This window comes from Rana temporaria, chromosome 1 (assembly GCF_905171775.1).
Source record: "Rana temporaria chromosome 1, aRanTem1.1, whole genome shotgun sequence".
NCBI classification, from domain to species: domain Eukaryota; kingdom Metazoa; phylum Chordata; class Amphibia; order Anura; family Ranidae; genus Rana; species Rana temporaria.
The window spans coordinates 368,742,767-368,757,680 of record NC_053489.1 but is presented as its reverse complement, the minus strand read 5'-3'; the positions used below and the strand labels follow the sequence as shown (position 1 = coordinate 368,757,680).

Sequence of the window (14,914 nt, the reverse complement as noted above, 5' to 3'; positions counted from 1 at the left end):
GAGGGGAGGTCAGTATATGTGTGAGAAGGGGGGGGTCAGTGTTTGTGTCTGAGCCGCCCATAGTGTCGGCGGTAAAACGCCGCTATTTTTACCGCCGACAATTGCGTATAGTTTACTGTGTTTGTTTGCAAAAATTATGTGGGCCAGTCTGGATGAAGTCCAGGGCCAAATTTTTGTCCCAGTCCACCCCTGTTCAGGCTTGTGGTTTAGAGAGTGGGATTCCCCCTGGCTTTTGTTGGGGGGCTCCCTACCAAGATAGTAATCGCTTTGCGCGATGCATTACCTAGCCTTTATAACTCAGATTGCAGGGCCGCAACTTGGTCGTCTGTGCTTACATTCACTAATTCCTATCGGGTGAACATAAGACAGCAGGAGGACGCAGCTTTTTTGCACGATATGCTGCAGGCAGCATTATAGGTCCTCTCATCTGTTGGCGGTCTGCGTTGTTGGTGTCACCCTCCCCTCAGTAGGCATTGCTTTTGGACGTCCCACATAGTAATTACTATGCTTCTCTGTGTCCCGTGATGTACGATAAAGAAAATAGGATTTTTATAACAGCTTACCTGTAAAATCCTTTTCTTGGAGTACATCACGGGACACAGAGCTCCCGCCCCTCTTGTTTGGGGATATTGGTACACTTATTGCTTTGCTACAAAAACTGAGGTACTCCCAGTATGGGAGGGGTTATATAGGGAGGGAACTTCCTGCTTAATTGATTACACCAGTGTCCAGCACCTGAAGGTAGGATATATAACCCACATAGTAATTACTATGCTTCTCTGTGTCCCGTGATGTACTCCAAGAAAAGGATTTTACAGGTAAGCCGTTATAAAAAAAAATATTTTATGCCTACCACTGTTGTGTATCTTGTAGGACAAATGGATATAATGTAGTGTGTACTACATATGCATGTAAAGATCCAACAAAACATGCATAGGAACCTGTATACAAAAAGGTACAGGGAATCTCTGCTTTACTTTGTCCATGTCGCTGGTCACATTCCGGGTTCATCGTGATGGGCATACCCATGAAGGAGTCTTAAGGGTCTGGGTGTGATAGGAATGGACCACAACCTACACCCATTGCACCACGTACCAAGTTAATCGCTTAACACAGGATCTAGTGCCTGAAGTAAACATTACAGGCTGAGCCCGCTGCCAAGGAGTCTAGTAATTGTTCAAGGCATACACTGAGGGTAACTGATCCAAAAACTGCTAGTGAATAATAAGGCAATAAGCAGTCAAATTTTGATAAACATGTCAGTCATAGAAATAAACACAATCTGGTGAAAACAGAAAATCTTCACTACACTGGGGGGGACAGTCTCAGTAATCAATTCTTATGTCCTGTACACAGTACACTGAAGATAATGGGGACATGCAACTATGTATTCTTTGATGTCCACGGAGGCTAGAAAGTCTCCCATGACGGAAAAGTTGACAGACCTTGTGGATTCCATGTGGAAATTTTGAGTTCGGAGTTAGAAAAAGACACTTCTGCTGTGATTAAAGTGGAGGTTCACCCAAAAAAAAACTATTTTTAACATTACATTCAGCCGAGTTGTCCTAATGACAATCGGCTGTTTTTTTTTTTCCGTACATACCTTATTTTCACCGCTGCTTCCGGGTATGTCTTCTGCGGGACTGGGCATTCCTATCTGATTGACAGGCTTCCGACCGTCGCATACTACGCATCACAAGTTGCAGAAAGAAGCCAAACGTCGATGCGCAGGCGCCGTATAGAGCCGCACCGATGTTCGGCTTCTTTCGGCAACTCATGATGCGTAGTATGCGACGGTCGGAAGCCTGTCAATCAGATAGGAACGCCCAGTCCCGGAGAAGACATACCCGGAAGCGGCGGTGAAATAAGGGATGTACAGGGGGAAAAAAAACATCCGATTGTCATTAGGACAACTCGGCTGAATGTAATGTTAAAAATTGATTTTTGGGTGAACCCCCGCTTTAAGGAGAACTTTTATTAAAACTAATATTCCTAATTAATAGCAAAGTGTTTTTTTTTTATTGCTGTTATGCAGACCAACATTTCAGCCAGAAAGTTCTTTGTGTGTTAGACAAAAGACCATTTCAGGAGGCGAGATGGATAACGTCAGTTAAACCATCCACATGATAATACAGAGCCAAGGGGAAAAGCACATTTTGGTAAGATCTGAAAGGTCAACATAACAGCGATGGCAGGTTGAATGACAGGGCCTGCATGAGAAAAACAAGGATTTGGAAAGCGTTTCCAAACACTTGTCAGTGGTTTCCTTAAACAATTATATGTCCTCAAAAAGTCCAATCAGTGTGTTATTAAGCCAATAAATTGTGGTATCTGTAATAGAGGGTAGGGGTTACTTTTTAATTAAACCCCTATCGAACATATATTGGTCAGCAAATGGTTTGGGAGCAGATAATAATTTGTCTTAATTTTCACAAACACAGCGAGCATATTGAAGGAATGAACTGGAAACGTTTTGACAGACTTGGCATTTAGAGGGGGCCATGACTGGTAACAGTTAAAATCACTGGCTGTTCCATTTTAAATGCGACCCGTACTGCATCAATAAGAGCCAGATATGGTCTCTAAGCTTGGGAGTTAATTCAGCTGACTGAGGCTTCTGAGGAACAAAGTCATCCAATAAAGCTGAACTCCAAGGACATCACTGTGGTGGACATTGCCTGTATAGAAAGCAGAGCTGTGGGAAGGATTCAGCAGGCTTTTACACACTACAGACTACCTGAAGAAACCTACAGGGGGACAGAGACAAGACCAGTCCCCTTCCAAAAGCAGAGAGAGCAGCCATGAATGATCTTTAATACAGGATGCGTCCCCATCACGCTGCTGAAACACATCGCTGTACAGTGTATGTAGCTGATGCTTATACAGTCCTTACAGTGGGCGCTTCTGTTACTGAAATTAACAATTTGTTTGGACCAATTTTGTCCAAAGGAACTATTTTAAAGGTACAGAAATATATAGTTAGGTTTAAGATCATCTGATGAAGGACTTTGGTGACTGAAATGTTGTTAGTCCAACACATTTTTGTTTTCAGCACAACCAAGGCCAGGGGTGGACTGGGACAAAAATTTGGCCCTGGACTTCATCCAGACTGGCCCACATAATTTTTGCAAACAAACACAGTAAACTATACGCAATTGTCGGCGGTAAAAATAGCGGCGTTTTACCGCCGACACTATGGGCGGCTCAGACACAAACACTGACCCCCCCCTTCTCACACATATACTGACCTCCCCTCCTTACACATATACTGACCCCCTCCTTACACATACACTGACACCCACTTCCTTTCACAGTCCCCTCCTTTCTGGTATCCTTTACAACCATCTTCTTTCTTTGCAACAAACACAGTTCCCTTTATGTCAGTGCCCCCTCCCTTACCTTACACAGCAGGGAGAAGACAGAGGCGGCAGACGAGTCCAAGCAGAAGGCGGGAGCTGTTTAACTTTCCATGTAACAGACAGACGATTGGTTGCTAGGACCGCCCCTAGCAACAAATCACAGGCTTTTTAACTTGAAAAGTTGGACAGCTCCGCCTTCTGCTCGGACAGTCTGCTTATTGTATGGATGAAAGTGGCTGTGGGGGGGAAGGAGGAGTTACACGGGAGAGAAGAGGTCTGAGAGGACACACAGGCAGGATGTTCAACAGGTTCACTGTTGTCACCCTGCACATGCACTCCACGCACCATGCACCCCCTCCAGCAGCGATACTCTGCAGCCTGCACTGGAACCGTGCACTTGCAGTAGTGGCAACGGGTGCTGCCACCACCTTCCTCCCAGCCAGCAGTCAGACTCTGCAGCCGCAGGACCCGATACCGATGTGCGGTGCCCCTTCGTCCAGTACATAGCAAACACTGCCTGTATACATTCTGACCAGGGGAGGGCTGGCAGCCTTCGGCCTGGGGGGCAAGTCCAGTCAAGTGGCCCATTGGTGGTTCAAGTGGCCCATTGAACCACCGAATCAGCTCACCATTCATTTATCCATGTGATCCGCTGTGTCCAATCATGGATCACAAGTGTCGTTTATCGCCTCTCCTTGCCTCACACTGACAGAGTGTGAGGAGAGGAGAACCGATCAGTGGCACCTCTTCGCAGGGGAGACCCGTACAGGTGAAAAAGGGCACTGATCATCAGTGCAGCCCCAACAGTGCCCAGCAAGTGATGCCATTCTGTGCCCATCGGAGACACCAATCAGTGCTGCCTTTCAGTGCTTGCCCACCATCAGTGCCACCTATCTGTGCGGCATATTAGTGCCTCCACATCAGTGCCAACTAATCAGTGCCGCCTCATCAGTGAAGGAGAAAAATTACTTATTTACAAAAAAAATAAAATAATAATTTTTGGTATTTTTTCATTTTTTAAAGCAAAAAAAAAAAAAAGACGATCAAATGATGGATTGCATGAGGGAATATGTACCAAATGTTTTTTTTTTTTTTTTTTTTTTTTATTGGAGGATGAGAAGGTATATGAAGGGTTTGACTGTTGTATATTTAGGGGAGGGGTAGGTTGCATGGTGATGGTTGCAACCAGGCTGTAAAGGGTGGTGACAATAAAAGAGGGGAGTACACAGTGTATAATGCAGTGTGTGATGGGTGTATACAAGGTAGGACAGGGTGTGATGGGGGGTCATAGCTGTAAGAAGGTGTGAAGTGTGATGGGTAGTGAGAGGTGCAAGAGTTCTTATGTGAATGGTGTATGCAGAGTATAGTAGGGTGGGATCTGTGGTGAGAGGTGTTGGTAGTGTGGGGTGTGATTGGTGTATGCAGAGTATAATAGGGTATAATGGGGAGTGTTGGGTGTAGGGTTGCCACCTCATGCCTTTAAACCCAAACACACATGAATTACACAGGTTCTGTGGCTGATTAAGGTGGTAATTAAACTCACTTGGTGCCTTATCTGCATCAAATTAGACTCGGAACCTGTGTAATTAACATGTGTTCGGGTTTAAGGGGATGAGGTGGCAACCCTAGATGGGTGGTGTCAGGGCTCTGCAGGGAGTGGATAGCTGTGCATTAGTCGTCTGTAGTTGAGCAGGTGTAATGGATATGTGCAGGGTATGAGGAGTACACACAGGGTATTAGGGGTGCAACGGATCGTCATTGATCCGTGATCCGCACGGATCAACCTATTCGGATCGGTACACATGTGATCCGTATGATCCGTACATTGCGAGCTCCCTCAGCCTCCTCTCACTGCAGTACACTGACTGACAAGAAAGGAGGAGGCGCTAGCACTCGGCCAATCAGGATGCAGAACAGAAGAGACGACCCAGAGTTGCCCTGCCTCCAAACCAATCATCGGGCGCGTTACAAGCAGGCAGCGTGTGTTAGTGTTTTGGCCGGAGCCATGTGTGAAGGGAGAAGGAGCGCTGCGGAGCCCGGGGGGGGAGGAGGAGGGGGAGGCCGAGTGTTTGTTATTGTATTCCTGGACGGGGGGACGGGGGAGGATGCTATTCGGCATCACCAGCACTGGACGAGGACGAGAGCAGAACACATACGGTAGTTAATACATTGCGAGTATATGACACATTCCTCCCCTCCACACTGTGTCCCCTGTCATCACACACACACACTATGGGGACACCATCATACCCCACAATAATCACTGACAGGTGAAGCCCTGCTGTGTGTGTCCGATCATATATTTTTTTATAGTTATTTTCAACACAAAACTGAGCTTATGTGCATAAATACAGTGTTTAAAAAACCAACAGACTGTTTAGTTTTAAAAGCAGCAGCAAACCTTACATGCTTAATAATGTGACAGAACACCTCTGATTTCACATTTAGTTAAATGTGAAATCAGAGGTGTTCTGTCACATTAGCAAGCATGTAAGGTCAGCAGGTTTGCTGCTGCTTTTAAAATGTAACATGTAAACAGTCCGTCGGATTTCCAAACACTGTATTTAAGCATATAAACTCCATTTTGTGTTGAAAATAACTATGAAATATAAAACTCTGGTGGGTGTAACAAGATTTTTTTATTTTTTTTGCTGATCCGAAAATGATCCGATCCGTGACTCCTGATCCGAGGATCGATCCGATCCGTGAGTTTTTTGATCCGTTGCACCCCTACAGGGTATGGTGACTAGGGATGAGCTCCGGTGTGTTCACACACTCCACGTGCAGAGCCCACCAGGAAGTCGGCGCCGCGCTGCGCTAATCACAGGCAGGGAGACATTTCCCGATCTCTGCAGCCAAGCATCGGGATAATGTCTCCCTGCCTGTGATTAGCGCAGCGCGGTGCCAACTTCCTGGCGGACTCTGCACGTGGGCTGTGCGAACACACTGGAGCTCATCCTTAATGGTGACATATAATGCAGTGTACATTGGCCTGAAGGGTAATAGAGAGAGGTGTGATGATGGTGACCAATGCAGGGTGTATGTGGGTGAATGCAGGATGGGTGAATGCAGGATGGGTGGATGTGGGTGAATGCAGGGTGGGTGTATGTGGGTGAATGCAGGATGGGTGTATGTGGGTGTATGCAGGATGGGTGAATGCAGGATGGGTGAATGCAGGATGGGTGTATGTGGGTGAATGCAGGGTGGGTGTATGTGGGTGAATGTGGGTGTACGCAGGGTGGGTGAATGTGCGTGAATGCAGGGTGGGTGTATGTGGTGAATGCAGGGTGGGTGAATGCGGGATGGGTAAATGTGGGTGAATGCAGGGTGGGTGAATGTGGGTGATTGCAGGATGGGTGTATGTGGGTGAATGCAGGATGGGTGAATGCAGGATGGGTGAATGTGGGTGAACGCAGGATGGGTGTACGCAGGGTGTATGCAGGGTGGGTGAGTGCAGGGTGGGTGAATGTGGGTGTATGCAGGGTGGGTGTATGTGGATTAATGCAGGATGGGTGAATGTGGGTGAATGCAGGATGGGTGAATGTGGGTGTACGCAGGGTGGGTGTACGTGGGTGAATGTGGTTGAATGCAGGATGGGTGAATGAAGGGTGGGTGTATGAAGGGTGGGTGTATGCAGAATGGGTGAATGTGGGCGAATGCAGGGTGGCCGAATGTGGGTGTACGGAGGGTGGGTGTATGTGGGTGAATGGAGGATGGGTGAGTGCATGTGGCTGAAAAGCAGGGTGGGTGAATGCAGGATGGGTGTATGTGGATGAATGTGGGTGTACGCAGGGTGGGTGAATGTGCGTGAATGCAGGGTGGGTGTATGTGGATGAATGCAGGGTGGGTGTACGCAGGGTGGGTGAATGAAGGGTGGGTGTATGAGGGTGAATGCAGGATGGGTGAGTGCATGTGGCTAAAAGCAGGGTGGGTGAATGCAGGGTGGGTGAATGCAGGGTGGGTAAACGCAGGGTGGGTGTATGTGGGTGAATGCAGGGTGTGTGAATGCAGGGTGTGTGAATGCAGTGTATGTGGGTGAATGCAGGATGGGTGAATGCAGGATGGGTGAATGTGGGTGAACGCAGGATGGGTGAACGCAGGGTGGGTGTACGCAGGGTGAATGCAGGATGGGTGAATGTGGGTGAATGCAGGATGGGTGGGTGTATGCAGGGTGGGTGAGTGCAGGGTGGGTGAATGTGGGTGTATGCAGGGTGGGTGTATGTGGATTAATGCAGGATGGGTGAATGTGGGTGAATGCAGGATGGGTGAATGTGGGTGTACGCAGGGTGGGTGTACGTGGGTGAATGTGGTTGAATGCAGGATGGGTGAATGAAGGGTGGGTGTATGAAGGGTGGGTGTATGCAGAATGGGTGAATGTGGGCGAATGCAGGGTGGCCGAATGTGGGTGTACGGAGGGTGGGTGTATGTGGGTGAATGGAGGATGGGTGAATGGAGGATGGGTGAGTGCATGTGGCTGAAAGCAGGGTGGGTGAATGCAGGATGGGTGTATGTGGATGAATGTGGGTGTACGCAGGGTGGGTGAATGTGCGTGAATGCAGGGTGGGTGTATGTGGATGAATGCAGGATGGGTGAATGTGGGTGTACGCAGGGTGGGTGAATGAAGGGTGGGTGTATGAGGGTGAATGCAGGATGGGTGAGTGCATGTGGCTAAAAGCAGGGTGGGTGAATGCAGGGTGGGTGTACGCAGGGTGGGTGAATGCAGGGTGGGTAAACGCAGGGTGGGTGTATGTGGGTGAATGCAGGGTGTGTGAATGCAGGGTGTGTGGGTGAATGCAGGGTGGGTAAATGCAGGGTGGGTGGGTGAATGCAGGGTGGGGTAGTAGTTAGGTTACACTTACCAGCTCCTCTGGGGTTGTTCTCTCTATCGACAGCAGCAGCACAGCACATGTCTCTCCCGCAGGTTGCCATCTTCCAGCCCCGTCAGACAGCAGCCTGTCACATGAGTCAAGCAGCCTGAGCCTTCTCCCCAAGAGCCCCGTCCCTGTGTACCATCCGAAGCCCCGCCCACCACGGGTCACATGACACTGACAGCCAATAACGGTGTGATCTCCAGCCATTGAGCGGCGTGCGCGGGACTCGGGAGCAAATCTGTACTGCACTGCAGGGTCCGCGGCCGACGGCGGACGGCCTATTCTAATCTATTGCAGGCACAGCCGGACATGCGCAGTTCAGAGCTGGCAGTACAGCGGCCCTTTTTACAGGGAATCAGAGCGGCCCGGGAGGAAAGTGCCACTTTGCATCCCGGCCCAGCCCGGCCCTGATTATGACTGTCAGAGTGCACTTTGGTATCGGGGCTTGCGGCCGCAGTGAGAGTGGAGCTGTCACATCTAAGCACTGATGTCGGGGATGGGGGTGCCCCCGCATATTGGCCCCGCCCATCCCCGACATCAGTTTTGACAGCTCCACTCTCACTGCGGCCGCACACCCCCGCTTGCCCACCAATCACTGGATGTTTACACTCAGGGCGAGACTCCGGGCTTTTTGGGGACCCATTTAGGGCTCTAGCCATCCCTTCCGACGCCCCTGAGTGACAACTGGCCCACTGAGCCATCGGCCCACCGGGAAACTCCCGGTAGTCCCGATGGCCAGTCCAACCCTGACCAAGGCCAAGTGAATTTTCTGTTGAAGCAAATGTTTGAACGGAAAATAAGGAAAATAAAAGGATGTAGAGTTGTGCTCAAACATTTGCCATGTCCTTGAAGAATTGGTAATATACAGTATATACCATTTATAAAGGAAATGCGTGAACAGGCAAAACACATTTATTTTATTTCTTATGGAATTCAGTACAGGTAAATCATAACAGAATGGCACAATCTCAACCACTCCAATATCGGGCACTTTTACCCCCTTTCTGCCCAGGCCAATTTTGACAATTTGCTGGTCATGCAACACTGTACCCAAACAACATTTTTACAATTTTGTTCACACAAAAAGAGATCTCTTATGGTGGTATTTAATCACTACTGGGGTGTCTACTTTTTGCTTAATAAATTATAAAAAATACAGAAAATGTTGAAAAAACAAAATTTTTCTTTGTTTGTTATAAAAGTTTGCAAATAAATAATTGTTCTTCATAAGTTTAGATCAAAGTGTATTCTGCTACATTTCTTTGGTGAAATTAACCAAAATCAGTGTATATTAGTCTGTGTGTAAATTTCCACAAATGTGGGGGGGCGTGCAAGGGGTGTGGTCTCGGGAGGACATCCATGGACGCCCTCCCAGAACAACAGAGCCGCGCGCGCTGTAGCCATCTTTTGGTTATAGCACAGTAAGGAAATGGTTAATTTTCATAAAATTCCCTGTGGCTTTAGATCTCACACCCCCCAAAACATCAGTGAGCCACCACCATGCTTGACACTGGGGATGATATTCTTGTGGCTCAAAACATAGCATTTATGGTTTTGACCATAAAGGTCTAATTTGGAATCGTCACTACAGATTAAAGTGTGCCAAAAGCTGAAAGGCCTGTCAAGATATTGTCAGGCATATTGTAATCAGGCTTTTTTGTAGCAGTAAAGGTTTCTTTCTGGCAACTCGACCATGCACCTCATTTTTGTTCAACTATTGTTGTATTGTGCTCCTTGAATCAACCATACCATCTTTTGCAGTTGTGGCTGCAATCATTCTTGGTCTACCTGACCATGGCTTGGCATCAGGAGATCCACAAATTTTCCACTTCTTAATAAATGATTGAACAGTACTGACTGGCATATCGAAGGCTTTGGATATCTTTTTAAAGTTCCACTGCCTTGTTACACATGTCTTTTGACGGTTCTTTTCTGCTACCCATGGCTCAGTATCTAGCATGCGCAGTGCAACAAGCTCATTGACACTAATTGGAATTTAAAAAAACCATAGATAGCTTTTTGAACTGGTTGAACTTGTGTCTTTTTTCAACCTGATTAACTATGTAACTATGTGAGAATTTCCATTTTAACCTGTGTGTGTCACCCTGTGTGTCTGTACCAAAGCCAAACATTCCAGGGTATGTCAACTTTTGGGTGATATCTGCTATCATTATGATTTTAAAAGGAAACAAAACAACTATGTGATAATAAGTGGCTTCATATGATCACTATATAGGGCCAAATCCACAAAAGGGATACGACGGCGTATCTACTGATACGCCGTCGTATCCCTGTTTCTATCTATGGAACTGATCCACAGAATCAGTTTCACATAGATAGACAGAAGATCCGACATGTGTAAGGGACTTACACTGTCGGATCTTAGGATGCAGTACCGCATCCGCCGCTGGGGGCATTTCTCGTCGGAATGCCGCTTCGGGTATGCAAATTAGCACTTACGGAGATCCACAAAGCTTTTACGCTTCGTTTTTTCTCCGTAAGTATTAGTTTGCCGTCGCAATATTAGGGCTGCTTTTACAAGGCCTAAACTGTTTAGGCCTTGTAAGAGTAGACCCTTCTATCCCGCGTCGCCGTCTTTTTTTTAAAAAAAAAAAAAATTTTCCCGCCGCAACTCGTATTTTTTTTTTTACGCCCGTCGCGATTCTCAAAACCCGGCGCAACGTAAAACCGCGCAAAGCACGTCGGGAAAATGACGTCGTGAGCATGCGCAGTACGGCCGGCGCGGGAGCGCGCCTAATTTAAATGGGACTCGCCCCATTAAATTAGGAACGCCTTGCGCCGGCCGGATTTAAGTTACACAGCCGAAAATTTCTAGGTAAGTGCTTTGTGGATCGGGCACTTAGGTAGAAATTTTCCGGCGGTGTAACTTAAATTGAAAAAGTTACGTTGCGCCGGGTTTTTGTGGATCTGGCCCAAAGTTTTTTGCCATAATCAGTCACATTTTTAATGTCAATGCCAACATTTCATGATTTCTGTGCAAACTTTTGAGCACAGCTGTATTATTAGACAGGAATTTAACACAAAGCGAGTTCTATAAGCTCCACCTAAGTCTATTTGCATTTATTTTACATTCAAAAGACTGGAGATTTATAATTAGACAATTAGCTCTATGAACTGTGAGCTAAAATAATCTAAAAGATTATCAGTTTCCTTAGATTTGTTGCAAAAAATTTTTAAATGAACAATGCCGAGCAACTGTAGATCTCCTCAGGGCCTGCTTTCTAAATGTTGACATCAAGCAGTATGGCAGTACAGCACATCAGATGGTTCACTCTCATTTTTATTGCATAATAGTAGAATAAAACCTGTTTGAGGCATATTCTGCTCATATGCTGTCTTGTAGCTGTAAATAGTTTTGCCTGCTGTGTCCCAGATGCCAAACTCTAATCAGAAAGAAGGAAGGAGACATAGGGAAAAGACCAGTCCAGGTGCTTGCCTCAGCAACCCCCCAACCAGTGCTTTAAGTGGGCCAAAAGAGGTGGCGGTACTCTATTAGGAGCCGGTGCTCCCCCCCCCCCCCAATACTGAACATGAAAAGTTGTGGTGACAATGGGCACAGTGGCATCATGGGGCACAGTGGTGACAATGGGCACAGTGGCATCATGGGGCACAGTGGTGACAATTAAAGGGCACAGTGGTGACAATTGGCACAGTGGCAACAATTGAGGGGCACAGTGGCTGCATTTGATGGCATGGCACAGTGGTGACAATTGATGGAACAGTGGCTGCGTTTGATGGCATGGCACAGTGACTGCGTTTGATGGCATGGCACAGTGGTGACAATTGATGGCACAGTGGCTGCGTTTGATGGCACAGTAGCTGCGTTTGATGGCATGGCACAGTGGTGACAATTGATGGCACAGTTGCTGTTTGATGGCATGGCACAGTGGTGACAATTGATGGCACAGTGGCTGCATTTGGTGGCATAGCACAGTGGTTGCATGTGATGGGCACAGTGAGGCTTCAATTTTTTTTTTTTTTGCGCCCCCCCCCCCCCCCCAATTTTGAGCACCAGCCGCCACTGTTCAATGTTTGTAGATCCTGGGACACACACACACATGTGTGAAGGTAAAGTGTCTGCAGGGAAAAGTCAGGGAAGGGAGGGGGAGAGATAACAACCATCTGAGAGGAGCAGTGTGACAGGCAAAGATGAATGGGTCTGTGTGAGGACGACAGGGAGCAGGACGGCCGGCCAGATAGTGGCTGAGGAAGGGAGGAAGATGCCAGGGAGAGAGAGAGAGAGCATTGCAGACACAGCCAGAACTGACCTGTAAAGCCAACGTGAGGAGACCTGTTACCACTGCTGCCCAAACCTGCTGGGTGGAAACTTCAAAGGCCCCCCATGCACCTAGGACCCCTGGGCAGTTCACAGAAGTGCCTGTGCATTAAGACAGGAAAGCCCTCCCCCGCTCTTACAGTGTCCCCCAGCTTTTAGGGAGAGGAAAGCAGGCAGCGCTGGGGGGAGACCAGGCACCTATAGGAGGATCACATGTGGCTAGAACAGGGAGTCAGATCGGTGCGCTGTGACAGTTACAGAAATGATGCCGACAGGAGGGAGAGATACACAGCATCGGTTCTGTAACTGTCAAAGTGCACCGATCTGCCTCCCCATCAGCGGGCCCCACTCGGCTGCAGGCCCCATAGCGCCCGCGTGGGTCGCTATGGCGGTAGTTCCGCCACTGATCATCATATTCCTGGCCTGGGGCTGCGTTCCGGTATGGGAAACCCACGTACTGGGCGCACGGAGAGGTGCTGGTACTCTCTAGGGCCATTTTTGGAAGTGGCGGTACTGAGTACCGCCGCGTTCCGGCCCAGTTAAAGCACTGCCCCCAACACACAAGCCATCTATTTTTACATTTTCTCCATGACTTCCTAGGCCTTTTCAGGCCCGCAAACTGAATCCAAGCCTGTTTAATCATCCCTATCCATAGTTCATCGACCAACAAACTTGTGAGGTACGGCTGTGAGTCAGAACTCACTAAGGACTGGACAAGGCTATGCTGCAATTTCTGTAACTAATCATCAGTTGCTATGATAAATAAAAATATAATGAAACGTATAACAGTGTGTGAGAGTGTGTTACTCTTCATGGCAATATATATAGGAGGGCTTATAACAAATCTGTACAGATTGTACTCTATACAGTTACGCTATCTATAAACCTAATTACATTAAAAAGACCTAGATGGCCTAGGAAAAGTTTTTCCATGTTTAATATAGGCTAATCCCTTAAAAGGAACAAACAAAACCACTGTTATAAAACAAGTAAAAAAAAAACAAATGAAAATAAAACCTTCAACTTGCATCGCAGCTCCTGTTGTACCACACTTACCGATAACGAGGCTGCTCTGAAGTTTCAGATGGAGAACGTTCCGGAATTGAAAGGGACGTTGAAGATATTGTTGTAGTAATGGAGACAGTGGTTGCTTCTTCAAATGATGGTGTAGTGCATGGCAAAATGTCTGATCGACCTACGAGAATAGAAATAGTCAAACATTAGCAGAACCGCAAACAAAAAATATACATCTTTTATTGACTAACCTTTTACAGCTGGTATACACGGCCTGAATATTGGCCAGTTCAACAGAAACGGCCAACATTTGGCCCAAGTGTACAACAGTGGAAAAAACAAGATGCGCTATACAAAAAAAGAATTTTTTTTTCTAAAAGTCATGACATAGATCAGTGTCCATAAATGATCTAAAACGTAAAGAAAGTCCTGATCCCCAGTGAAGTGAAGGAAACAGAAGAAACAGTCCATAAGTGATGATCTAAGGCTGTGGTGACGATCCAATAAATAGAAAAACCTCCACCATAAATCAATATGTCTGCTTACCAGATGACCAGCGGTCTCTTAATTAAAAGAAGACCCCAGAAGGCGTGTAGGTAAACACTATGGCAGTTGAATTGTAGAAAGACTGAATAGCAAATACACCTCCGTCTCAAGCCAATCGATGGAAAATTGGGGTTCCGATAATCATGGAAGACACATAAGGGCCACAATAGTGTAATAACGTAGGTAACATTTATTAAAAAGAAGAAAAAAAGGCACTTACATATAAACGATATAAAATAGGCATGTCAAATTTGGAGCTCCGGCCGGAAGCCAACCAAAAAGACCCGTCCAGGTAGGTAGGGAAAGGTGCAGTCAACGGGGGGTGATCCGATACGACACTCGTTCCGCCCGACCGGTTTCGCGAAAACTCGCTTCCTCATGGGGCACGCTGGGGCAGTTTGTCTGCTCTACACCCTACCCCTTCATGTTTCTTTCTAGACAAATTTGACCTGGGAGATGCTTGGAGATAGAAACATGCTACTACATGGGAATATTCATGTTATTCTGATACTTACAGTACATTGTCCCACCTTGACCTATGTTTACTTTCTCAAGGCTTGCTTGGTATGGTGACTGCAATCAATCAGATATCTCCCTAGAGCAATATCTGACCATTCTCCTTTATTGGTAGACTTCGTTCTGGTATGTCTAGTTCCTATAGGATATGGAGATTGAGTCCTCTATGGCTCGCTGACTGAGCTGTAACAGATCAGGGGCTTGATGAAATTAACTCCTATTGGGTCACGAACGGGTAAAGTACCTCCATACCTGTGGTCTGGGACACTTTTAACCACTTAAAGGGACACTAAAGGAAGAATTTTTTTTTC

The 14,914-nt window shown here is 47.0% G+C and overlaps 1 protein-coding gene across 4 annotated transcripts in view; it reads right to left on the bottom strand.

The window, feature by feature from the left end:
* PIP5K1C (phosphatidylinositol-4-phosphate 5-kinase type 1 gamma) overlaps positions 1–14,914 on the bottom strand; it is a 486,720-nt gene that overhangs the window by 124,762 nt on the left and 347,044 nt on the right. For all 4 annotated transcript variants that reach the window (XM_040322323.1, XM_040322302.1, XM_040322309.1 and 1 more), the window contains one exon: positions 13,584–13,722. In XM_040322323.1, coding sequence (XP_040178257.1) covers positions 13,584–13,722 — 139 coding nt within the window. The remainder of the gene's footprint in view (positions 1–13,583; positions 13,723–14,914) is intronic.